General features: G+C 39.8%; 1 protein-coding gene across 9 annotated transcripts in view; it reads left to right on the forward strand.

Moving 5' to 3' along the window:
- The window catches only part of LOC147324902 (pleckstrin homology domain-containing family A member 5-like), an 89,382-nt gene that overhangs the window by 31,356 nt on the left and 32,112 nt on the right, over positions 1 to 25,914 (forward strand). For 8 of the 9 annotated variants that reach the window (XM_086299057.1, XM_086299056.1, XM_086299059.1 and 5 more), the window contains one exon: positions 20,364 to 20,447. In XM_086299057.1, the coding sequence (XP_086155183.1) occupies positions 20,364 to 20,447 (84 nt within the window). Of the gene's footprint in view, positions 1 to 5,970; positions 6,550 to 20,363; positions 20,448 to 25,914 lie in introns of those variants that run through there. The other variant, XM_086299062.1, reaches the window with a different exon arrangement.

A 25,914-nucleotide genomic window follows, 5' to 3' on the forward strand; every position in this document is an offset into this window, starting at 1 on the left:
CCACTATCACAATTGCAGCCTGTAGGCAATATAGTGTGTAGACTTGGTTGTACAGCCATATTTTATTACGTTAACAAGCCTCTGCTGAGGCGATTCAGTCTACCTGAGTGTGCTTCAGTTGGATGGATAAAATTCCAGGATGCAAACTTTCATCTTTTACGTCAAATAGTTCGCACCATTTCTTCACTTTCTTCTTCTTAAACATTTTTACAAGTCTTTCAGATTACCTTCAAATTACACGAAACTGGGACATTTCTGTGTGATCTCAGGCAAAGTAATATAAAGTAGGATTTAAAGATCTAAGTGCCAAATAAGAGGTAGTGCTATGTATTACTTTTTAATAAAGGCACAAACGTCCTCTTTGTATTAATTATGCAGAACCAGCAAGTATATTTTTTCTGGAAAAAATATTGACTGTATATTGCTAAATCTAAGCAACTTATTTTCTAGGGGTACATACAGTATAATACACTTGGCTCATCATTCTGCACAACTGAAGCCCAGTGGATTGATGCTCTGCTTACCTAAAGGTTTTAAAGTTTACTTTGAGCGTTGAACTATAAATTATTCATGTCCAAATAATTACCTCTGTGTTTGGTTGCCTCGCTGGTGTAAACAAAAGTTGACAGGCTGATGCTGACAGTTGTTTGATGATGGATGTAAAGCATCAGTACATATTTCTTTAACGATAGGCATTGGCAGCACCTGCACTTTTTGCTGGTACTCTACATTTAATGGGGGAAAAAAAGAAAAAAAGAAAGTCGAGCCTGGTCAGCATGTAGACGCGATTGCAACAAGGGCTGGGTGAGGCCTCTTTGCAAGAGTGCATCACTGTTGGTATTTTGACTAGTAAACTTTGGAATGTGTGACTGTCAGTACTGCTAATGCTCACAATAAGCCTGAGCAGTGAAGTGAGTCAGTCCGACCCCCTCTGTTCACATGCTTACCTGTGATGTCACTCACAATGCCCACATTGTGGTTAAGAAATACTGCAGGTTCACTGCCCTGCTGACATAAATTTCATTCCATCCCTTGGTGTTTGTGACTTTAGCATCTTGGTCTATGAACATGAACATTAACATAACCCGTTCCTCCGATTACAATATGTGCTGCAGATTGAACATGTCATTGGGACAGGGATTTCTAGCCAGCTTTTACAGTCAGTAGGATTCTACACTGCCATTCACTTCTCCCAGACTTCCTGCCAGACTGTGAGTTTGACTTGTTATTGACTGAGTTACTTGTTTGCCTCTGTAAAATTAGCCATGTTGTTTTTGTTGTTTTTGTGTGTGTGTGTGTGTTGATTTAAACTAATCTTTATTTCATTGTATCCGCTAACAAAGAAAACCATTGTGGTTCAAAATGCTAAGTGCAAGATCTTTACACAAGTTCAATACACCAAAAACAAATTATGTAAAAACATCGTACAAGTTGCCTGTTTTCATTCAGTGAAAACACAATGACTGCAGTCAGTTTGGTTCCTCAGAAATGCTTTCTTGTTTGCATCAGATGTAAATGCTTTCGTTGTTGTAACCCAGGCAGATGATAAGACCCTATGTTGTTGAGGGATTTCTCAGTTCCTGTCAACCATGTCTCCTACACAAAGATAGAAACAGCTCTGGTAGTCTCTCTCTCTTTTGCTGCTCTTCTTGTATTGTATTGGATAGCATCAGTGGTGGCTTGTATCTCCTCGGGCAGCATACCATGCCTTATCGCAAATTAGTAAGAAGTCCTTTGAATGCACTGAAAGATGCATAGTTTTTCATTCCAGATTACACTTCCCAAATTCATGTCCTTTGACTCGGATCCCTTGGTTTAATCAGTGCTAATCATTCAAGTTCAGTGTTCACCGATTCCTTTATTGAATTAAAAAAAATTTAATTCACTGATGTTATTAGAGTAACTTTATCTTGGTCTTGTGTGTCTGGATGCGCTCACTCAGGCACACAGGAGTGAAATGTTTTTCAGCTCCATCTGACACACTCAGCTAATTACTGGAGCGGGAGACACCCCCATTCTCACACACTGGCACACCAAGAGGGTGGCCATATCAGCCCGTCTTCTCACCGGCTCCCTGGGGACAAGCTGGGAATTGAACTGTTTATGCATGCAGTATTTTATTCGCTGTCACACAGTAGGAACAGAGGCCCCCGCAGAGTGCTGGAAAACGTGCCGCTTTGATTCTGTGTGGCTTCTTCACAGTAGAACCTCAGGCTACTGCTAGTTGCAGCCATTGTACGTGCAGCATTTCAGAACACTGGCAGGTAATAATCTGCACCTTGGCGACAAAGGAGAGAACTTGGGAGTGTAGGTGGAAGAGGAAAGAGCCAAAGACGAGAGCGAGTGGGCAGGTAGCAGAGGCTCCCTTGAGAGTGGATAAACAGTGTGAACACTTAGCGATTTCCTCTCCCTTCCTGTCTCTCACTGACTCTGAGTGGGCAGTTAATGAGTCTGAAAGCTTCTCCCTGAGATCTGTCAGCCGAGAACGAGATGAAACTTCTAGTTCCAGCTACACCTGAAGAGAAGCATTCTGTTGCCCACTAATAATCAGTCCAATGTATAGAAGTTTTTTAAATTTCTTTTTACTTTTTAGCTTCTTTGTTAGGTTACTATGTGGCTCCAAAGGTCCTGTAATGCACATTAACCACATGTTATTAGACTAAGTATTATTATTATGCTTTTAGAACAGAATAAAGCACAGTCAGCTCCTAATGGTACCCAAAATTTACTTTAAAGTTACACTGTGTAAAATCTCACCACTAGATGTCAGTACATTGCAGATTTCTGTCAAATGAATTCTGTTTTCTTAACCCTTCCAATTCAAGTGCATAATCCTAGCTAGAATGGCCGCTGTAGGACAAACAACTCTGGCCACTGTTCATCTGTGGTGAGTGTGGGCAGTCAGTCCACTGTTTACCTCAGCTGTCAATATGCCAAATGTTAACATCTATTACTCTGGAGGAGACTCTAAACCTTTATGAAAGGAGTGAGATACACGTCAATGAGACTTTTCTGTTTTTAAGAAGTTACGTTTTTTTGCTGCTGTTAGCGTCTGTTAGCTGCTGTTAGCCAGGATTACTGAGACTTCTTTGAAGTGGATTTAAAATTGTTGGACCGTAAACTCTCATATGACGTGACAATGCAATCAAGCTGTGACACCTGACCAACCCTGGTTCTGCTGGATGTTTCTTCCTGTTAAGAAGGGTTTTTACTCCCTGTTGTTGCCAAATTGTTGCTCAAAGTGGTGGGTTGTTTTTGGGGCTTTTTCTCTGTAGCGTCTTCACCTTACAATATAAACTTCCACAAGGCAACTGTTGTTATGATTTGGCACTACATAAATACAATGGAATTTTTCTATTATCCAATCCAAGTTAAGCAACCTCAAAAAAGACTTACTATACTCTTAACATAGCATGTCATGCACACTATGAAACCTTTAACTTTTTTAAATAATAAAGGTCCAGAGGGGTTCTCTCTTCATTATAAGTCAAAAACAGAAAACCATTAACACATAACTCATCACCTGCCTGATAAGGTGCAATTCCAAAGGATCCTTTTTAAAGTTGGTGTATTACAGGTTTGTTGTTCAAGTTGCATTATGTTGCACAGATGTTGCTATTGTTCACAGCCTCTGTATCTGCTTCCACAGAAGGTGCATTGTTTCTTTAAAGGCTTTCAGCTTGGACAGCCAGACAGGAGGGGTGAAGTTAAATAATTCTGCTGTGATAACATCAACAGATCTGAGCTTGCCCCACTGTGTTAGCCTTTCGCTCATAAAGCTTAATGGTGCACTGCCATAAAATTAAGTGTAGCTGAGTTTTGGTTTGGGATGAAACAGACTGTATAACCTTGGTTTGGCTATACCACCACTTAAACTAATTCTTGGAACAGTTTTTAGGACTCTCACTCCCACTGAAACCTCTCTGGGGGTTTTCTGCTGTGAGGTTTAACTTCACGCTTCCTAATTTATAAAAAAATGAAAAAAATGACAACAAATAGCATGCAGTTGCAATTGTAACAAAAGATCAGTGGCTGGGTTGATCGGGACTGGTTTCATTTTTTTAAGCCGCCAGGCACACAAATCTGAGCTACTGAAGTTGTGACATGTATGATTTTGAAAACATCCTGCAGATCTGTGCCTTGGGGTAACTGAGACAGACCTGGTGGTTGCAAGGGCTACATTTTCTTTTTATTCTCATAGATGCCCTTAAATGGAATTAAGCATGATTCATAGAGCTCACAGTACACATCTCAGCAAAGCAGACTGGTGCACAGCTAATGCAATAGCTAGTATTATTCCAAGCACATAAGCTGTTTTTATTTGTTTTCATAGCTCTAGATAGACTATAGACTAAATCGATTCTGAAGTCTTCTCTGTTTCCTACAGTAAGAGTAACTTTTGTTCAGTGTTTTGGCTCACAGTGCAACATGATTATCTCAGTTTCTCTCTCCCACTACAGCATAGGATTCAACACAAGACTATAAATCAAGCTTTACAACGAGTGAGCAGATAGAAACATTTTTTTTTCCAAGGGAGTACTTTGATAAAACTTGTTAAACAGAGCTTGGTTCTTGTGAGAATCAAATGTGTGGATGCGCTGTCGTCTGTAACCACCCTGTCACACTTTTATGTAACAAAGTGAAGACCTTGGCAGTGGACAGACTTTTGTGTAGATTAATAGACTGCTGTTTGCTGTTTGATTTGGGCACTGAAAGCAAACACTGATGTAGTCATCCTGGATAAAACCACCATGTTCACCACACAGCACATACACAGATGGCTGAACAGCTTGCTTTGACTTTCCCCTCTGACACTTTTTTTTTGTGGGCGTTGGAGCACAAGATCTTCATTCGCCATGGATTCATCTTCCTGGGATTGGGTCACTAAATATCTTATCATATATGTGCCAAATACTCATTATTCCCATCTCCCTCTGCTTTCTCTTGGGGTATGGTGTCTGTTCTGTGCCCCAGGTGGTGGCCATATCCCCTAGCTCTGAGCGCCAACATGGAGGCTCTCCCTGGAGGACCAAGGATGGCTGAAGGAGTGAATACACCCCCTTTACTGCTCTCTTTGTAATGGAAGCTCGATGCATTATTTATGTAGCTGGTCAAGGTAGTTCACGTATTACAGATGGCGTTATAATGTGTAATTCCGCTTTACTGCATTTTCTGCCTATAAAAAATACATTCAGTATTTGAAGGCATTTTTTTTATCTGTCTCTTTGAGAGATACAGTATACTCCTTAAGGAGTGTTGAAGTATTATTAAACAGAGGCAAAAGGGAGAGAAAAGCAGCCGCTAAGAGTGCATTGACTGTCCCTGGGTGTCTTCCTGCATCATTCACTGCACCCAGCAGGTTGATGAGTGGAAGAGCTGTTTGGCTTCTTGGTAGAGGCTGGGGTCATTGTCCGTGCTTTCATGTCCTCAATAGCTGCGGGCTCCCTGCTGAATCTACTTGATATTCACTTCTTTCTCTTGCTCTGTCCTATTGAAACTAACAAGCCTCAACCAGAGATAGTACAGTTCCAGTAACTGGGATGCAAAGGAATCAAAAACCAGAGCTAAGAAAAACTAGTTAAATGTTTTAAGCGTGCTTACACAATGGCTTCAATGTTTTCCACATGTTCACAGCAACTTTTATCGCTATGATCCAAAGAATATTTTCAGGATGAGGCTGAGTTCACTTTCAACACGGCCCTTTGTCAGGACTTGTTGAAGAATGAGCTGAAGGAGGCGCACCTACCCACACTCATATTTAAGGCAGTAAATGCCAGAAATAACACAGCTCGGCTCACCCAGGAGCTACAGCGCTCAGACTCATTGATATTCACATTATTGACCTGCCTGGATGCATTCCTAAATAAACATCGGAGGGATGGTGTATGTTTCCATCTCAGATGTGGTTCAGTTATAAATGTGTCCAGCTGTTACTGGGCTCCCCGTATTTTTCCATGCAGTTATATTACCCCCCACCCCATCCCATCCCATATGAGCGGAGGAGTTTGGGAAATTTGCAAACTGCGTTTCAAGAATAAATCTTGCGTGGCTACTGTGGAGAAAAGTCCACCAGTCTTCCGTTTGTTTTTTTAATTTCGCCTTCACCACACGGGAGCCCTTCAAGTCTTTCAGCCTGCGTGAGTCAGGCTGTGCCAGCGTGGTATTGGCGGGTTTGTACCGCTGTGCTTTTCTATATATTAAAAAAAAGCGAGAACGCCACCGGCTACCTTCCTTTCTTTAAACCCGGACCGTGACATCATCGCCTCTCGTGTTTCACTGTGTCCCTACTACAGGGCGCACGCGGCAGTCAGCAGTCCACACTGAGCCGTGTGTGAGAGCAGAGCAGCCGCGGACGGGGAAAGCGCACTCCACGACGCACGCTTGTTCTTCACTGACAAACTGTTCACGTCGTTTTTTGCAACGTTCACATCTGGATAAGACGGTGTTTGTTGATGTTGTTTTTCTTTTTTGTTTTACCTGCTCGTTTTCTCGCCTGCTTGACTTCACTGCGATTTGAAGCCGCCTGGACATTCATGGAAGCGTTTCTTTGTAAGTAAAAAAGACAAGCAGACCTCAGGCTGTACTGCGTGCCACTTGCACTGAACGGGATTTACTGTGAAGTAAGGCGGTAGTGATTTGGGATATTCGGGATGTGAAATGTATTGACGCTGATGGCTGATGCTAGCAAAAGGCTATTGAGATGCAGCCCCCGTGATTGCCTTGTACTGTATTGCAGCTCTAATCAGCTCCGAGCAGGCTCCCAGTCAGCGTTTTGTTCTTTACATGGCTTTATGCTGGACACTACCGTTCTCCATAATACCGCATTTTATCTTAGTTGGGGTTCTTGTTTGTGTAATGGCACACATGCTGTGGTGCTTATGACCCCTTATGTGGTATCTTTGATCTATTTCTCGTGTTTTTGTTAAATACATGTAATAGATCATCCTTATGGTTAAGTGCAATGGTTCAAGCTTGGTGTGAGAAACGCTTCCTTCCTACTCTACTTTGGATCAAAGCAGTTGAATTCAAATATGTTATTCTTTTTTAAAATGTTTTACTGGTGGTCAAATGTGATAACAGGAGTTTTGATGGAGACAGCAGTTTAAGTAAGCCACATCAGGGGAAATACTTAAATAAAATCTGAGACTTTCTCATTCTGCGTTTTAGTTTTTGAATGCTGTTGATGCAAATCGAGTTTCATGCTTTTCCGAGTGTATTATCATGGTTTCATGGTGCAAGTTTTAAACCACTCTTTGCAGCTATTGAAGAAGCATTTCCATCTCACTTTTTCAGATTTTTCCATCACTTAACTGCAAGCAGTCCTCAAGCCTGGCAGTTCTCACCCTCATGGCTCTGTTTTGTTGTATTAGTTTTTTTTAAAATTCCTTACAATACTGATCTGCGCAGTGGTTCTGTGATCTTTAAAACCTTTTATCTGTCCATCACAGTCAGTAGAGCCACAATTACAGTCTTTCCAGCAGTGACCAAGACCATGCACTCTTTTAATAAACTGCTAAGCTCTACGTTGCAACAGACTGGATTTTATTTTTTAATTTGGATTTTGTGGTTTATGCCAGAATTTCTTGGAATAACCAAACAATTAAGTAGTTGAGCCTTTTCCTCCTATCCTTATCAGATGTGTTTTTATTCATGCTGTTCGCTGTTTTCCTTATTTCTACATTCATGTATGAGCTGCGGATCATACTCAAGCATCATCTGTAAAGGTAGTTTTTGGATTTGATTGCATTTAGACTGGAGATTGAGTTTCTCTGTATTTGTCCCCTACAATTGAACAACATATAAATGGTATATCTGTGGGGGGACTAGTGTGGTCAGGACTCAGTGGGGTTTAAGTGATTATGGGATAAAGTTAGAGTGGAGAGCATTAATTGGATGTTGGCATACAGACGTGGAACATAGTGGCGTATCACAATAAGGATGAGATACTTGTCAAATCGAGAATAATAAGGAGAATAATAGCCATTCTGTAGTTAGTATTCATTCACTTTGCGTGTGAGTGTATTCAGTCCATATACCCACTGTTGTTTTATGAATGGGATCTACTCTGGGCTGGAGCACTCCATCAACTTAAACTTGAGTCCTCTGCAAAACATTAACAGCATTCACAAGCTAATGTCTCTTTAACCAATCAGTGTGATTTAATATAAATTGGACTTTTAGACATTTCAACTGGAATTTTAAAGGTATAAAGAGTTGATTTGAAAATTTTGGATGGGTAGGTAGCTTTAGATAGGCTATCCAAATAAATGTTATGAATGGGAGGCACAGGGCAGGCCCAGAATAATGGAGATAAACAGATGCCCTGATGATCTCTGCTGATCCAGCCCCAGCAGTCACTGAGCAGAAGACATCAAGGACAGGCAAGGGCGGGGCCCCATTTGTTTTCAATCATTGACTCATGAGAGATAAACCAGCAAAATGGCAAAAACTTGAGATGGATGTCAGCCCGTTGAAATGCAGTTGTGTACAAACCAATTGTTATTGTGTACTGTTTACATTTTTGCAGAGATATATGGATAGAAAACAATGGGTGAAATGTTTAAAAGCATTTCCTTTTCAAACTCTGTCTTTTAGATTCACATGTAGTTGTGTGATGGCAGCAGAAGCAAAAATGTGTTCATGCATTTTGTAAGTAGGGAAAAAAAAACACCAGAGGAAAGGCTCGGGCTCATGTGCAGGCAGCCTGTGGTGAGGAAACCTTTTCAGTTCTGCATGATTTAAAATTTGGCTCTTTACTCCAGTATGTAGCAAAAAAAGGGGAATGAACACATAAAAGCTGTTCTTACTTCTCACTTTAAGCTTAACCTTTTAATGTTTAGAAATTTGAACGTATAAAAAAATAGTAGTCAATAGTCCAGTTCTTAATTTTGCATTTGATTGACTACTCCACCACCACCACCACCACCACCACCACAGCCTCTCTCACTATTTCTTTAAGGAGCTGACCTTGATTAGAGTTTGTGTTATTTTAGGGTGCCACACTTATGCTCTTTGTCCTGCAACAGACCTAAATAGCTGTGGTAGCTCTACAAATGGTAATAGTGATGGTATATAGGCATAATTTCTATATGCGCAAATATAAATACAATTTTTTTCTGATACAGCCGTTTTGTATGCAAGCCTAGTGTTGTCTTTAATGAAGCTTGAAATTGAACATGGAGTAGTTAATAAGGGAAGTTTCACAACACTGAAAGTGAAGGTAGAAACTTTAGATGTGTGGCAAGTATATGGGTGGGAAGATAGTATTTGGTTCATCAGCAGACCTTTAAGGAACCATTCCTTTTGTTTAATGAGGAACAGCTGGGACTGGCCTCTGGCAGAAGGTCACAGTGTAGCTTAGTCTACAAACATAGGTGTTTACCTCCAGCATACTTCCTAAATTTTCCCCATAAATGCTTGGTTTCACTTCTTTCAGCCTTTGTGTCTGTTTTTTCTTTCCACAATAAGGCAGCTTGTTTCCATGACTCTGAAATCTGCCCGTTCAGCTGTGTCACCTTGACACACTTTGCTCGCAGTCACAGCTGCCTCAGTTGAGCTGCTAATTTAATTATTTGTGCAAAAAATCAGATTTATTGCCCGAATGAGCAGCTGTTTTCTGTGAATACGTTTAAAGGTCTAAGGTGAAGGTCTAAGCTAATCAGGCCTCCAGATTAAGCTATGGGTTCTATTTTCTGCAGTATTTGTGCTTCAGCACAGTGTGTTTTCATCATGTTTTCATCACCACATCACTACGTTTTGGAACACTGTCTGTCCTGTGACTTGTGTGGACTGCAGAGCTGCTATTTTGTCCTTTATTGTCTTTTCTCCCACTGCCCCACACACGCCCTCTCATAAACTGCCTATTCTGCCTATTCAGCTCAGCTATTGTGAGGAGGGCTATTCATACCTCTGGTCAGCATCCATGTGGTATTGGAGAGTACCATACCAGCCCTAACGCTTTTCATGCTTGCTAGGAGTACTTACCTGATGGCACGAAAACCCCAATTGGCACTCGTGGGCTTTGTCTGATGTTCAACTTCCTTCTCGTGTAATGGGATTCGATTTTTGACCTTTGCCAAAAGAGTTATCATTATGAGGGTCTCGTTGATGAGCTGACGTTTCATTTGTTTAAGAGACAAAGCAACATTTTTAAATTCATTTCCTTTAATATCCTGTCAATTTAAAATAAAAAAAAACAAACAAAAAAAAAAAGTGTGATCCTCTAGTATTACAGATATGAAGTTGGGTTTAGCCTGATACCAATACCGTATTTGGTGATTTATAAATCAGGCTGATGACTTTTTCCCTGACATGTCTTATGTGTCATTATTTATTAGATATGAGAGAAAATAACTACAATTAAAAATAAACTTGTTTTATTCTCACGAGTTGTGCATCACTCGTTTACGCTTCACCTGGGTCTACTCTGATCAACTGTTAATACTGATACACTGACAAATAGAGCAGGGCGATATGGCCAAAAATATTTATCACGATATATATTTGAAAATTTGCGATAACGATATAACCGACGATATAATTGATGCGAGACAAAATACAACTCCACAACATTACTAGCGCAAAAAGACAACCTTCCATTTATTTTCACGTAAACAAGAAGCTGGTTTTTATGTACATTAAAGCTTTATAAAAATGTAACAGTGCAAATGCAAATTCCTTGCTGAAAGTTTAACCAAAAGGCATTTCCAGTAGAAATGGGCTGACATATCCTGAGCATAACCATGTATAATATCCACTGAAGTTAAAAAGAGGTGCTTTGCAACATTAAACTGCAGTGTGCAGTATGTATTTTTCGGACCATAAGGTGCACGGGATTATAAGGCACATTAAGCGAAACAAAGCAGTCAGATAAATCAAACTTTATTAAACTCATTCTTCTTGCTTCCTCCACTTCTGTACCATTGATTCATTAATGTTGAATTCTCTGGCAGCTGCTCTATTCCCATGTTGTTGCAGTATATGAATGACTAACCTTGTATTGTGGATGGATTATCTCAGTTGTTCTCCTGACTGAAGTTTGGTCCGTTTACAACATCCTGCCATGCGATTGCATTTGTCTCTAATCATGAAGAACCTTCACGTTAACTTTTATAAGTGGAAAAGTGTTAGTGTTCGTCCTCCAGCTTCACTGTTTATGTTATGCTAACATAGCTGTGTCGCTAGCGATCACGTAGCACATCATTATATACCAGCTAGCGCAACTTCAGTAACCCTACAAACGTCACTGCTGTTTAGTTTCCTGTCTTCATTTATGTTGGAAGTGATAGCAGAGCTGTACGTTTGATTTTTTCAGAAATCTCTCAGTCAGAACATGCTATATCATGCTTAGGTAACTAGCGAAACTAGCGAGCTAACTTCCGCTAGCTTCCTGCTAACGTCTAACTCCGTTAAATGTAATAACTTTAGTTTTCATGGATGCCTGGAAGTTAAACTTCATAGTTACACCTGGTAAAGCAGCAATGCTGATCGTTTTATTAAAGATGAAAGAATTTAGACAGTTTTTAACTCTAAGTGATGCTGCAGTGTTGTTTGACCTGAAGCATACGGAGTTTAGGACCCAGATTACTCCCAGATTTAAGAGCATCTTAGTCCGACAAATATGACAATAACAACGGCCGCTTGCATGTTCTGCAAAAAAATGTGCTTTGTCGTGTATCTGACGGACAAACACCAAACCAGTTCCACATCACGGAAGTTGCACCATTTTTACAAACCAATTCTGATTCATCTGTTTCACTCAACAATCGGCCATGTGCGTATGAAAACAAAGGCACTGCGCATGCGCGTTTTACTCCCATTCTATCGCGATATTTCATTTTCCTATCGTTGCCTAACATTATACCGGTATTACCGTGAACGGTATAATATGGCCCAGCCCTACTGACAAACAGCTAATATCAGGCTGTCCCCATATGTATATCGGTGGGGCTTTACTAGGGGTGAAGGTTGCCAGATAACAACATATAAACGCAGTTAAATGTGCTGCAGATATATAATTTATTTATGATGGTAACTCTTGATGATTGTCTACCATCTGATCTACAGGGAGTGCAGAATTATTAGGCAAGTTGTATTTTTGAGGAATAATTTTATTATTGAACAACAACCATGTTCTCAATGAACCCAAAAATCTCATTAATATCAAAGCTGAATGTTTTTGGAAGTAGTTCTTAGTTTGTTTTTAGTTTTAGCTATTTTAGGGGGATATCTGTCTGTGCAGGTGACTATTACTGTGCATAATTATTAGGCAACTTAACAAAAAACAAATATATACCCATTTCAATTATTTATTTTTACCAGTGAAACCAATATAACATCTCCACATTCACAAATATACATTTCTGACATTCAAAAACAAAACAAAAACAAATCAGCGACCAATATAGCCACCTTTCTTTGCAAGGACACTCAAAAGCCTGCCATCCATGGATTCTGTCAGTGTTTTGATCTGTTCACCATCAACATTGCGTGCAGTAGCAACCACAGCCTCCCAGACACTGTTCAGAGAGGTGTACTGTTTTTCCTCCTTGTAAATCTCACATTTGATGATGGACCACAGGTTCTCAATGGGGTTCAGATCAGGTGAACAAGGAGGCCATGTCATTAGTTTTTCTTCTTTTATACCCTTTCTTGCCAGCCACGCTGTGGAGTACTTGGACGCGTGTGATGGAGCATTGTCCTGCATGAAAATCATGTTTTTCTTGAAGGATGCAGACTTCTTCCTGTACCACTGCTTGAAGAAGGTGTCTTCCAGAAACTGGCAGTAGGACTGGGAGTTGAGCTTGACTCCATCCTCAACCCGAAAAGGCCCCACAAGCTCATCTTTGATGATACCAGCCCAAACCAGTACTCCACCTCCACCTTGCTGGCGTCTGAGTCGGACTGGAGCTCTCTGCCCTTTACCAATCCAGCCACGGGCCCATCCATCTGGCCCATCAAGACTCACTCTCATTTCATCAGTCCATAAAACCTTAGAAAAACCAGTCTTGAGATATTTCTTGGCCCAGTCTTGACGTTTCAGCTTGTGTGTCTTGTTCAGTGGTGGTCGTCTTTCAGCCTTTCTTACCTTGGCCATGTCTCTGAGTATTGCACACCTTGTGCTTTTGGGCACTCCAGTGATGTTGCAGCTCTGAAATATGGCCAAACTGGTGGCAAGTGGCATCTTGGCAGCTGCACGCTTGACTTTTCTCAGTTCATGGGCAGTTATTTTGCGCCTTGGTTTTTCCACACGCTTCTTGCGACCCTGTTGACTATTTTGAATGAAATGCTTGATTGTTCGATGATCACGCTTCAGAAGCTTTGCAATTTTGAGACTGCTGCATCCCTCTGCAAGATATCTCACTATTTTTGACTTTTCTGAGCCTGTCAAGTCCTTCTTTTGACCCATTTTGCCAAAGGAAAGGACGTTGCCTAATAATCATGCACACCTGATATAGGGTGTTGATGTCATTAGACCACACCCCTTCTCATTACAGAGATGCACATCACCTAATATGCTTAATTGGTAGTAGGCTTTCGAGCCTATACAGCTTGGAGTAAGACAACATGCATGAAGAGGATGATGTGGACAAAATACTCATTTGCCTAATAATTCTGCACTCCCTGTACTTTGAGTAGTATGATATGTTATTACTCTAGCACTTGTAGGATCATCTTACTAGGCTGTGTGTGATATTTTTTTTCTTATAAACAAAAAATCAAGAACCAAATGCTCTCACTTATCCTGTGATTAAAGCATCATTATAATTGGTTCATGTCTTTAAAAATGCAGGCTAGATAGCTTGACTCCTCTGACCTGCCTGCACACTTGAATGCCCAGTCTAGAGACCTTGAGGCAGTTATAAAGGCATTCAATTAAAAATAGGATGCATTTGCTGTGGTCAGGCAGTGTGTATTTATAGAAGTTGTGAGGCGAGAGAAAGCGGCATGGGTTTCCTTGCTTGAGCTTTCCCAGAATTAGAAAGCAGTTACAGAAAATGCAGAATTTGAATTTTCTGTCTGGAGAAGTGGAACATTTTACCATTTCAAGTTGTTTAATTGATGTGATTTTGTGTCGTAAAGTCACTTAATCATCAGTTCAAGTCGTCCTGGGACAGTGCTTCATCTTTTACCCTTGCAAGGTTACCTTTGTGTTGCAGAGTTTGTTTGAAAAGCCCTTTTTCAAAATCTAAATTTGCCACAGTGGTTTTTTAAACTCTGCACCATGACTTGGGGGGAATTTCTTCCAGTTTTTCAACAGAACACAGAATGAGGAAATCCCCTTCAGTGGCTTTTTCCCTCCTTTTTTACTGACAGCAAAATATATGACAGCCACCGCTGTTTATAGTGGGTTTTTTCTTAATATTTTTATTGGTAGAAACCAAGGATTTAATAATCTTAATTATTAAGTTTTTTATTTTTACATTAACCAAACTTAGGATCACTGTATTAAGTCTTTTTTTTAAGCTCAAGATTGTTGAATAAACATCAAAGATATTTTATGAGATTTCAACAGGGTTCCTAAGTTCTGGTGTTAAAATCCAATTATATGTTGTCAAAACTCATGGAGCCCTATCCCTCTCTCTATAATGGTATGGATCTTTCTTGCAGCCTCTTAGTTATTTGTGGTTAAACTGCAGTGGAACGAGAGCATGGGATCAAAGTCCCACCCGGAGCAATAAAAAGCTTAGCCTGTGGAGTGCTGGAGTGACCCCCCCCCCCCCAGACCTTAAGCTCTTCATTACTGCAGCTCACTGCTAATTATTTTGGACAGGACAGTTCAGGAGACAGAAAACTCCCCAACCCTCCTCACTGCAGGGTGGTCGGTCATTACTCCCACTCCTAGTCCCGCACCTTTTGTACATCTGCAGAAGATCCTGTGGGTGCACTTCACCCATACCCGCCCCATGAACAAACAAAGGGAGAGATCTTACACTAAAATGTAGAGGAAACAATGCGTCTCTGCTCTACTACCACATGCCCGTCTTACAGTAAAACACTGTGATTTTAAGCTAATTTAATCTGGACCGTATTGACCACAGACCACATCCTGCAGAACATGTGTGACTATTTTAAATGTTGTTGCAAACTAAAATTAGCTGGGTGAGGTGGAAAACATATTTACTCACAGTTAGGAGGTCACAGTAAAAGTAGATTTTTAAAAAAAATTTTTTGTTAAAACAATAACTGCCATCAACAGTCATTAAGGACTAATGTTTAGTGATATTTTTTGGAAGGCCCTCATGTTGTTTACAACAAGGAAATCGAGCCACATTTCTTGCCAGTAATTGTTCTGTAGCGTGTTCCTGTCATGGTTGAATTTAGCTCCCAGTGCCATATGGATACAGCAAAATTGATTTTGAGGAAATTCTTCTCACTATTGTCAAGGCTGTCAATCATGTTGTGAATGTTTCTCTTGTATAGCTTGAATAGATGGAAAGGCTAGCTCCTTTGTAGGTTGCTTTAAAAAAGGACCTTCCTTTTTTAAAAAGGTCAGAAAAAGTATATTGTATCATCATACCTTTTTTGGCCTGCATACAGGCACAGATGGTTGTGATGGGAATGTTTAGGATCTTCTCAAATTACTTCTGTCCAAAAAGGTGTGCTATACAGACACTGACCTCTGACTTGTGTCAGCTTGCCCATCTCTATAAACCTCTGTGAGAGCAACCCTTTCATGTAAGGGTACATAGTTTGTATCCTTAAATGAAAGAGCCCTAGTCAGGTTCATTTTGAGCGTGGTACTTCAGCTATCTTTGAAACTTTAATTTATATCAGTATGTTTCAGAATATTAAGATCCACCAGGTCACTGGTGGAACACCTAGGGTTGGGGTTAGGGTTAATCAACATCCACCACTTGTTTTTTCAAAATTTTCACCCATAAGGGAAAAAACAGAAAAGCTTTAAACCACAAAAATCTAATATCAACATGAATGTATGGGGCTTCATTTGAAAGGCACCATCTCTTAGGTTTTTTGTTTGTTTGTTATTGGACGACAGCCTTAACACCTTACCGGGGTGTCCAACTCCAGGCCTCGAGGGCCAGTGTCCTGCAGGTTGTCTACAGCTGATTTAAATGGCTAAATTACCTCCTCAACATGTCTTGAAGTTCTCCAGAGGCCTGGTAATGAACTAAACATTTAATTCAGGTGTGTTGACCCAGGGTGAGATCTAAAACCTGCAGGACACCAGCCTTTGAGGCCTGGAGTTGGACACCCCTGCCCTTGACATTTCAGTGGTAACCTGGTGGATGTCAGAAGGGTGTGGTATGTGTTTAAGGGTCAGCACTTGTGCCGCTCTAACAGCCTTGTAGCTTGTCAACTCTCAAGAATACTTCAATAGTTTAATATTTCTTTTAATAGAGGTAATATATTTCTTTTTCAGATTCAGGTGAATTAATTACAGACATGTAAATACACTGCCCTAATTAAATTAAGTTCATCTGTCTTTTTGGATTAAGTGCATTTCCCATAAATAATTTTTGATAATTTTGTTTTTAATCCAGGTTTCAGTGTTAAGTTTCTAATTTTATTATATTTCCTCATGTACCCGTTTAACATTTCTTACTATAGACAGAAAGAGATTGTGACGGGAGTCACTGGAGCTTGATTATTTTAGCAAAGACTGTGTAGGGGTCCTCTCTGAGTTGCCTCACATCCTTCGTTTGGTCTCCAGACTACTGGGAACTGTCTGGTGTCTTTTGGCTGCTACAGCAGATGTTTGACTCCTTTTTGTTTGTCCATTTTTTTTTTTTTTTGCCAGTTTCATTGCGCAACTAATGTATAATTGACTTCTTTGAGCTGTGTGTCGAGCAAGCCCCTACTTTACTGTACCATCTTTCAGAACCTCTGGGATTTTACCACCCAGACTGCCAAACCAAAACAATGAGCTGAAAGAAGCTGAAAAGTTGTAAATAGGGTGATGGTTTGGAAGTGGGATTGGCAGTCTGAGCAATCTTTTAACACTAAACAGTCTTTTTGTGTTTTCATTCGGTGCGTTTTTGTTTTACTGCATAATTATTGCACTCAAAGAAGTGTATCTTGACACATACAAAGTTCTTTATGATGCATTCACCCAAAAAGTGTAGGTTAATGCATACTAACAAGGTAAAATAATGCTCTAAGATCTTTACCTTACAGTATGAATGGCTTTGACATTGTTATTCTTGTGAATTGTTCTTATATAAAATGTATTTAATTGCACTGAAACAGCAAGTTTTAGTGTCTTCCTGCAGCATTTAAAGAGTTTCCCGCTGCTATGTATGTGTGTTTGTGTTTATTGCAAACATCCTCAGATGTGGGAGGTAATGGATGTTGTCGTTGCCCTAGAGCCCCACTACAGATTGACCACATGTATGCATTTTGTGTAGCTTACTGTGCATTTGCTGTACAAGCCAGCACAAGCAGCACCTTTGGAGAAATTCTCAGCTGTACCTGCACCACAAGTAGAGCAACTTAGCAATAAGAAAACACTACGTGGTGATCAGGGCTTTAAAATGTTGCAATTGTATATTATTGTTATTAATAACCCTTTTCCTTGAATGGTGGCCTGCCAGCATTTGAATGGCTTAACTTTGATGGGAATTTTACATAGTTTAAAGTGAATAAAGAAAGACTGCTTTAGTGAAAATGCATTACTGTTTTTGGTGTGTACTGTTGTTTGCCTAATGCAGCATAGCACATGCAGAAATCGCACTTGTATGATGGGCCACTGTAAGGAAGTCACTTCGTCAGGAGCTCTGAAGAAGTTTTTGGCAAATTGACGGTGACCCTTCCTTAATGCTCTCATCTCCCAGATTAGAGTTGACAATGATACAGCTCTGATCCTTGATGAATGAAGGCCAACTGCAGGTGAATGTAGCTGAATTTGGTTTTTTAGCTGGGAGCAGAACCTCTGGCCTAATTCTACCACCATTTTACAATTGAGTGCTGTGCCTAGCTATGCCCATTGTCTGCTCTTTATGTGGTGAGTCTGGCTTGACCCATGCTGTCCTGGATGATTGCTCTCCAGAAATGTACTGGCCTAGACTGACAGTACGACCAGGACGGGATGTTTTCGGGTTATTGGAGTTTGGTAGAACAAGCGTGGAGAGTTTTCTCTCTGCCATTGATAGTTTTTTGGAGATGACAGGGCATCTGAACTGACAGCGGTCATAGTCAGTATCCAAACTTAGAAATGTGAAAAAATGTGATTGATTGGAGCTGATTCTGTAGTAGAAATCATTATTGGGACTGTTGTGCAAAGGAATGTTCTTTTTTGTGTTCCACTATTTTGTGTATCTATACTTTTTCTCTCTCTGGTATTTGTAGCCAACCTATGCAGACCAGCATAGGCATGTGTGAGGGATGCCAAAGAAATATGGTGCCGCTGGCTTGCCCAAAGACCGCACAGAGTGCTCTGCTGCCAACAGAGCCTCCAGTAATTATAGACCAGGGCTGTGGATACTGTTGCTCTTCAGGCTAAAATGAAACTAAACCCCATATTTTATACTTGGTATTTGGTCGTTTCTTCAGTGTTTAAACGCTGTGTTATTTTTGGGCTGTAGCTTGAGTCTCTTGTGTTTATAGTACAGCCTGACTGAGTTAAAGTATAGAATAACTATCAAGAACATAAAGGCAGGAGTAGCTTTGATGCCTTTGTTGACATTGCAAGCCATATGTTTTGTTAAGTCTCCATTTTTGTTATTATGTTGATTAAGATATGTATAAAATACTCAGTTGCACCCCATCTCTGTATCAGTCACTAAATAACTATCAGTTTCTATTTCTAAATTGCAGGTTATGTGGTAGGAAGCTAAATTGTATGTTGATGTTAAATTTACAGTCTTGGCAGTATTCCACCGACACTGTTAAAGCAACAAATGATTAACATGAGTGACACTAAAGCCCATCAGCGAGCTTCCTCACCCCGAGGCCATTCACACTGACCGCTGGCTCCTTTACCAGTACGCTGCTATTCTTCAAGGACTGTGAGGTCGCTGTCCTGGTGTTCTAATTATGTCAGGGTGGAACTGACTGCAGGCCGCTCTAATTGGCCAACAGGATAGTGGCATCATTTGTTCCTCTGTTATTAGATTTTGAGTGTATGTTAGCACAACAGCCTGCTGGAACCCTTTTTTAATGATCATTTTCATGATTTCTTCACATGGGCTTTCAAATGATTTTGGATGTACCAAATATCCTCTATTTTATAAATTATAAGAGGAAAAACTGACATGTTTAAACTTAAATATATACATTTTTTGTTTGTTTTTGTTTAAGAGAACTACTGCCATACTTTTTATTTAAACGCCTCTTCTCTCCCAAGTCCATCCCAAGTAGACAAGCCATAAGAATTTTTGCCCCTATTGAGCAGCCATAGTACCTAGAGTACCTATTCTGGTGAACTGACACAATGTGTGTCAAGTTAGGTCAGTTTCCACTATCTCTTCTAGTTGATTATAATATGTATGAAGTTAACGGTCTACTGAGCAGGCTCAGAAGCAGTGCTCACAAATGCCAGGTCTACATTCTTCTCGTTAAAGAAGAAGTCTTTAATCCTCGAAATTAGTTCGATTGAAATGCCTCCAAGCTGCTGCCGCTTTGCTGTTAGCTTGCAAGCTTTCCATGCAATGTTAGCTCTCCTGCTAGCAACCAGTGGACTACTGCCATTTACAACTCAATTGATTGGGTTGGCTGTTGGTCAGCACATTGTCAGTGATTTTGTGTCAAGATGGGACTGATGTGTCATGATGGGGGGCTTGAGAGAAGGTCTATTATTAGTGTGCTGAGAATTACTAGCAGTAATAGGAATGGCTTTTTTTTTTTTTTTTTTTGAGGGAGGGGTGTAATAAGACTATAGTTTTAAAGATTGAACTCAACAATTAAAGACAGTAGATAATTTAAGGAGGTATAAGTTGACAAGAAATTATACATGAGGCTCTAAAGTTTGATATATGCTTAGTTTTATACAGAATTGTTATCGACTTTTACATTTTTCCTTTAATACAGTAGTTTTGTTTCCATGGCAATGTGTTATCAGTCCCAACACCTACAAATTTTCTGGCTTAAACTCTGTCATTTCAAGTGTGGTCAGTTTCTTAATTGGTGTGGCTTACTACTACTTCCGCACTGTGTGTGCAATTTTCGTTACCATACACAATATCAATTGTTTGATTCTCTTATATTTTGCTAGTAAAAGTTTCAAATAAAAGCAAAAATTTTAATTTTTCTGAAATTCTTCTGTGTCTAAGCTGTTAAGCAGCATGTCTATTAGATATTTTTAAAAGTAGGTATAAATGGAGAGATCTATTATTGACAGACTTATTTTTTGACCAAAACAATAATCAGTATTTTTTTTTCTTCCCTGTCCTCCTCCTCGTTAGCCACAATGAACGGAAGGTGACCTGCAAGCATCCTGTGTCAGGCTTACCCTCGCAAGACAACTGCATCTTTGTCATCAACGAACAGTAAGTCTCTTGTTTTTTTTCTTTTCTTTCTCTCAGAATGCCACTGTGCAGCATTTTTAGCACTACAGTATGCTGTTGAAACTCCTCATGTGTAGGCAACATTGCATAAGTTGTTGCCGTGCCATCGTCTATTTGCAGTTCTGCCCTTTGAATTCAAAGGCTCTATTCAATGCATCCTCAGTTATGCGGTTTCATAAAGAAATTTCTCAGCAGTAAGAAGGAAAGTTCTGTTAAGAAAAAAAACATTTGTAGGTAACTTTTCATATTTCAAAGACTTAAATTTTAGTGCTGGTGCTAAGGCCCCAGAGTAAAAACCATTATTATTTCAGGCATACATCAAATAGTGGAAAACATGATTAATCACATTTTGGCCCTTGTTTTGACCTGGAGAGAAGTTCATGTCCTTTTCAAATACAGTACAGGGTCAACTGTGTGACGTCCATGTGATCATCTACACTGCTTTCAGTCATCAAATTTTTGCCCACATGACTGAATCAGATGTCAGTCATCTCAAGCTTTTACTTACAGGAGATCAACACTATGACTCTGTCCAGTATTTTCATTACCATCCTCTAACTTCATAACCTTCCTGATTGACTGTTTAAGTCCGCAGCATGTCGAAAGTGAGGACAAATATCTGTCTGCTCCACTGCCCTCCTTAACTAGTTCCCATTCTGATTTACTTCAGTCTGTAAGATTGCTAAATATACACAGCTTACATCACAGCCCACAGCGCTTTCATGGTTTACCCTAGCCATCATAGCTTAATGCTGCGTAGCATGTTCCAGCTCTGCTCAGTTTCTAAGTTAGATTTTAAACCCCATTCATTGTAGATCTCCTCCACTAGATTGTTCCACTAAAATCAAGCCATCACAACTGGTGTCACTTATTTTAGCACCGAATACTGATTGAAACACGTTCTGCTCCAAGACGTATAATTTCACTCTCAAGTGGTTCGGCAGTAAAGAAGAAATCCCCCAGTCGTTCTTTATGAGTACCAGTTTCAGCTTTTTCCAATATGTGGGTTAGAAAGTTGTTTTTTTTTTCCAGAGCATGCTGTAGTGACCTATTTGTCTCTCTAAAATCTTCTGAGCAGCACTTTTCTTCGGTATAGATTGAATAATCAGGAAAAAAAAGTTTGTGAAGAAGCTTGTTGTACCAGAACTGTGACACTGCACTCGCTTGACACATTCCTCTCTCCACTGTGTTGCTCACACATTTCTGCCGCTTTTCACGCTAAGAAGCACAACATGTCAGTGCTAGATAATATCTAATTTAGCAATTTGAGTTTTATCATTTACAGAATCTGCAAAAAAAAAGGAGAAAAAAGAACGCACATCGGGTCCAGTTAGCGAAGGCAACACAGAAAAGCGGTAAACCTACATGACTCACAATTCGAAGTTTATTACAGAGCATTTCATCCAACAGTTGGCTCTGTTTTAGTAAAAATAGTACAAGGCCAAAATCTGCACCGTGGACGAGTAATAAAAGGCAAAGACGGATTTAAGCTGCCACAGGGATAAAGAGGCCTTGCTGAAAATCTCCGCTTAATCTGCTCTGCACTTTAAATGCACTCAAAACACAAATCTTTGCCTCAGTTTGGCATTATAATCAGTCTAGTATAACATAAAGCCTGCCTCAGCCCACCTTAAGATGGAATAAAAAGTGAGTAATTCAGGTAAAGGAAGCTTAGATTAGATTTGAGTTAATGGATTGGAGAAGACAAGCAGCCATGTTTACTTTGAGTCCCTATTTGTGTCCCATTAGGGTAGATATAGCAATGATATGTGAAGCTTTATTATGAACACTTAAACTGCAGTAAGTTACAGGATCTTCTTTCCCTTAAACAACTCTCAAAAAAGAGCTCTGCTGCTGGAAAGAGGTACAAATAATAAACTGCAGATTTATGTAACAAAACAAATGTCAGTTAGTTACATCATTTTCAATTATTTTTGTAACTTTGCCAGATAATGGGGTGCTTCTCTGGATCACTGGTTGAGCAACTGATCCATGTGCCAAAAGGCTACTGCAGAGGCCCGGGTTTAGCTCCACTCCAACCTGTCCCTACATGTTACCTTTTAACTTTCTCTCTTTTTCACTTGTCCCTTGTAATTTCCCTCATAATCGCTTGATCCATTGACCGCTCATACTGAGGCTCATATTGAGGCTGTTGGCTTGGAGATGGCCCTGAGCGCTGGATAGCGTTAGCTGTTTTTTCTTTGTTAGTGTCTTTAAAATGTTCACGTTGAGCCGGGTTAGGGTGATTTAAATGTCTCATTAGGTTTGTCGTTAGAATTGTTTTTCCGCCGGTCTCCCTGTGGTTTACTTTGCTGAACTCTGGGTCTTCAGTCACAGTGAAGAGCTCCCACGATAACGACATGTTAGCATGTGGCCGTGAGTGTGTACAGGATCTGCACATGAATAAAACAGATCAGCTGGCAATCAGACATGAGAGGCTGACCGGCTGGTCACCAGTTCAGGCTGTGCACACTGAAAATCAACCATTTCCAGTCTCTGGCTAGTCAATTGCTACACTTTCAACAGGAAATTCTAATAATACTGTAATTATACCGCTTTGTTCTGGAAAGCTGTCACTTATCAAGAGACTGATTTCACATTCTGAAAAGTATTAACAAAACAAAGCTGCTCTTTATGTTAACATAGCTAAGAACAGTAACCAGGAACAGTTTCCCTTTCTTTATTTCTCTATTTCTTTAGTTATTGTGAGTTTCACTTCAAGGTTCAGTTTGTAGTCTTCAGTTACATAAATGTGTGACAGGAACACATGAAACTGTCACTGCTACATTGCTACGCAGGGTATAATTAAAGCTATTATTTGCACATTAGTGTTCTCAAACTGCTATAATATTCATTAAGAGGCTGTATCACTCATGTGTCATACATACAGCTGTGGTGCGATGTGCGAAGTTACCACTAAAGTGCTGTATGCGCCATGTGACTGTACCCATATCTCTCATTGTCAGCTTCACCATTCTGTTATACTGTGTAAATGTTTTCCTGTTTTTAGTGTTCTGCATGATCATGTGCAGGCTAACAGGAGGTATTTGTTTACAGCAACTCACATGTAAAAATGTTGACCAAAACGCAGTCTCACCACGTGTTCAGCGTGTCAGCTGTTTCACAGTGCAGTTTACTGCGTACCGTACTAGCTGTTCATTTAAAATGTATGTGTCCATTGGAGTGTTAGGGACAATGTTAAAAACAGGGCTGTTTTACTGTAGTGTTGGGTTGATTTTTCTTATTACAGGTTGTCCTTTAGCTAAATTTGCTACTTTAATCATTTTAATTTTCAGCTTACTTGTCCCTAGGGCTGCCACGATTAGTCGACTAGTCACGATTATGTCGACTATCAAAATCGTTGACAACTAATTTAATAGTCGACGCGTTGTTTGAAGCTTTGTAAGATCCCAAAAGACGCAGGAATAAGTAGTAGGATTTAAGAGTGTAATAACGGACTGAAACAGGAGATGGCAGCACTGCATGTACAAGGATGCCAGCTTCTGTTAAACCCCGAAGAAGAAGCAGTGTCCCAGAATTCATAGCGCAGCCCAGCTCAGTTTCCAACAATGGCGGCAGCTAGTTAGTTTTAATATTACTCTTATTATTCTTTCTGGGTCACAAAATAAACGTTTAACATATTTTCAGGCGAGAATGTAGCTGTGTAAACCTCAAATATCTGCTCAGTTTATCAAGACACCACATATTTTCAAAAGCGCTCCGACGTTTTCGGAGACATCTGTTACCCACCAGCTCGATAGCGAGCCGGGGTTCAAGGCTCACTAGAGCTGGAGAGAACACTGGACTCCCGGCAAATCGTTTTCAAACCCACCGCCGTCTTTCACTACTCAGGTTAAACGTGATATATAATTCACTTAGATAACTTAAAACTGTTATTGTTTGGCTTTTTTCAGTATTTTACTTGTTCCTGAGTAAATCTGTTTGGCTGAGATTTAAAGTTATAGTTTTTTTACACAGCTGAATAAACGTCAAGCAGACAACTGATTATCAGAAGTGTGAGATGCTCGAGAATTTACTCCGGTGTCCCGTTATATTTTAGATAGCAAGGAGCAGACAGCTGAGTTTATTAAACTTCACCGAAACAGTCTGCAAATGTCATTACAATTTAATAAACTATCATCTTATCTTTATTTTTAGTTAGCACCTTAAACACTTAAAGCTGTAAGCTAATGATAGTCATATAAGAGCAGGTGCATGCTGGTTCAATAAGCTGTACGTTTTATGTCCAATGGATGCATGATCTGATTAGTCGACTAATCAAAATAATTGTTTGTGGCAGCCCTACTTGTCACTATCTTGATACATAATGACATGATGCAAAATAAGATGAGATAAACGTTTCCTGACCGAGTAGTATTTGAGCAAGTGTTACCTGATTACAGTAGTCCTCAAAACCCAATCTCAACAAATTTGTTTTCCCTCTGTTTTGTGGTGTAAAATGTGGAAATGTGTCTCTCAAGCACAGCTGGATGACTGCACCGTTTCTTTTAATGTAAAACAACTTAAATGTGTTTGTCTGTTAATATTTGTCGTTGTTGCGCACTAACAATAGACTCTGCAATATACTTGTACTACAAAATCCCATGATGTGTATCTAACTGTCTGAAACATTTCTTTTGTTCAACTAAACTTTATGAACAGACCCCAAGGAGATCATTACTAACATTTCCTGAGCTAAAGTCAAGCTGCACATCCTTTATAAAAGCCGAGCTGTCAGACAAATCATCTTTTGTACCACTGACTCTTCTTTGTTGAAAGCATACTGGGTTTTTTTGTTTGTTTTTTTTTAAGTCTGTGGACCAATATAATTGGCCAACATTAGCCTTTTGCCAATCCATCTGTATTAGCATTTATTACAGCCGATTAACGAAAATGAAAACGTTAATGAAGAAATGGGAGAAAAACCCTTCAGCCATGTTATGAGTGGCACTTTGCAGCTTCCCTGCTGACAACACACCTGTTTTGAACACCACAGACTCTACTCTAGCTGCATAACTAAAAAATAGATAAAAAAGATGGATTAAAAAAAATACATATTTTAATGTTAAGCATATTAAAATGGATTTGAAAAGGGCAAATTACAAAAGGTCGCTGTACTGCCCTATAAACCTCTAAAGTTCTTAAAAAGAACAAAGAATAAGAGTATGCAACATACTGTTCCCGGAGCAGTAAGTAAATAATGCCCAGAGAGTGAGCGCTCTTGTTGTTACCGGTTAAGGCTCCACGGTTTCATATGTTATTAGTTCTGTAAGTAGGGTAATAATAATGTTGGTAATGTGGACCCACAGCAAAAAGGGGTTTAGTTGATCTCGGTTTAGAACCTTTAGTATCTGTAAATCTTTGGTGCACGATCCAGCTCTGTTTGCTCTACACCAGTGGACCTAGTTACACTGTTACAGATCTGATTATGCTTCCCTTGTGTTCCAAC

This window comes from Aulonocara sp. 'chitande type north' Nkhata Bay, linkage group LG7 (genome assembly GCF_057382095.1).
Source record: "Aulonocara sp. 'chitande type north' Nkhata Bay isolate Kocher_YH1m ecotype deep benthic linkage group LG7, A_spYH_male_GT1.1, whole genome shotgun sequence".
NCBI lineage: Eukaryota > Metazoa > Chordata > Actinopteri > Cichliformes > Cichlidae > Aulonocara > Aulonocara sp. 'chitande type north' Nkhata Bay.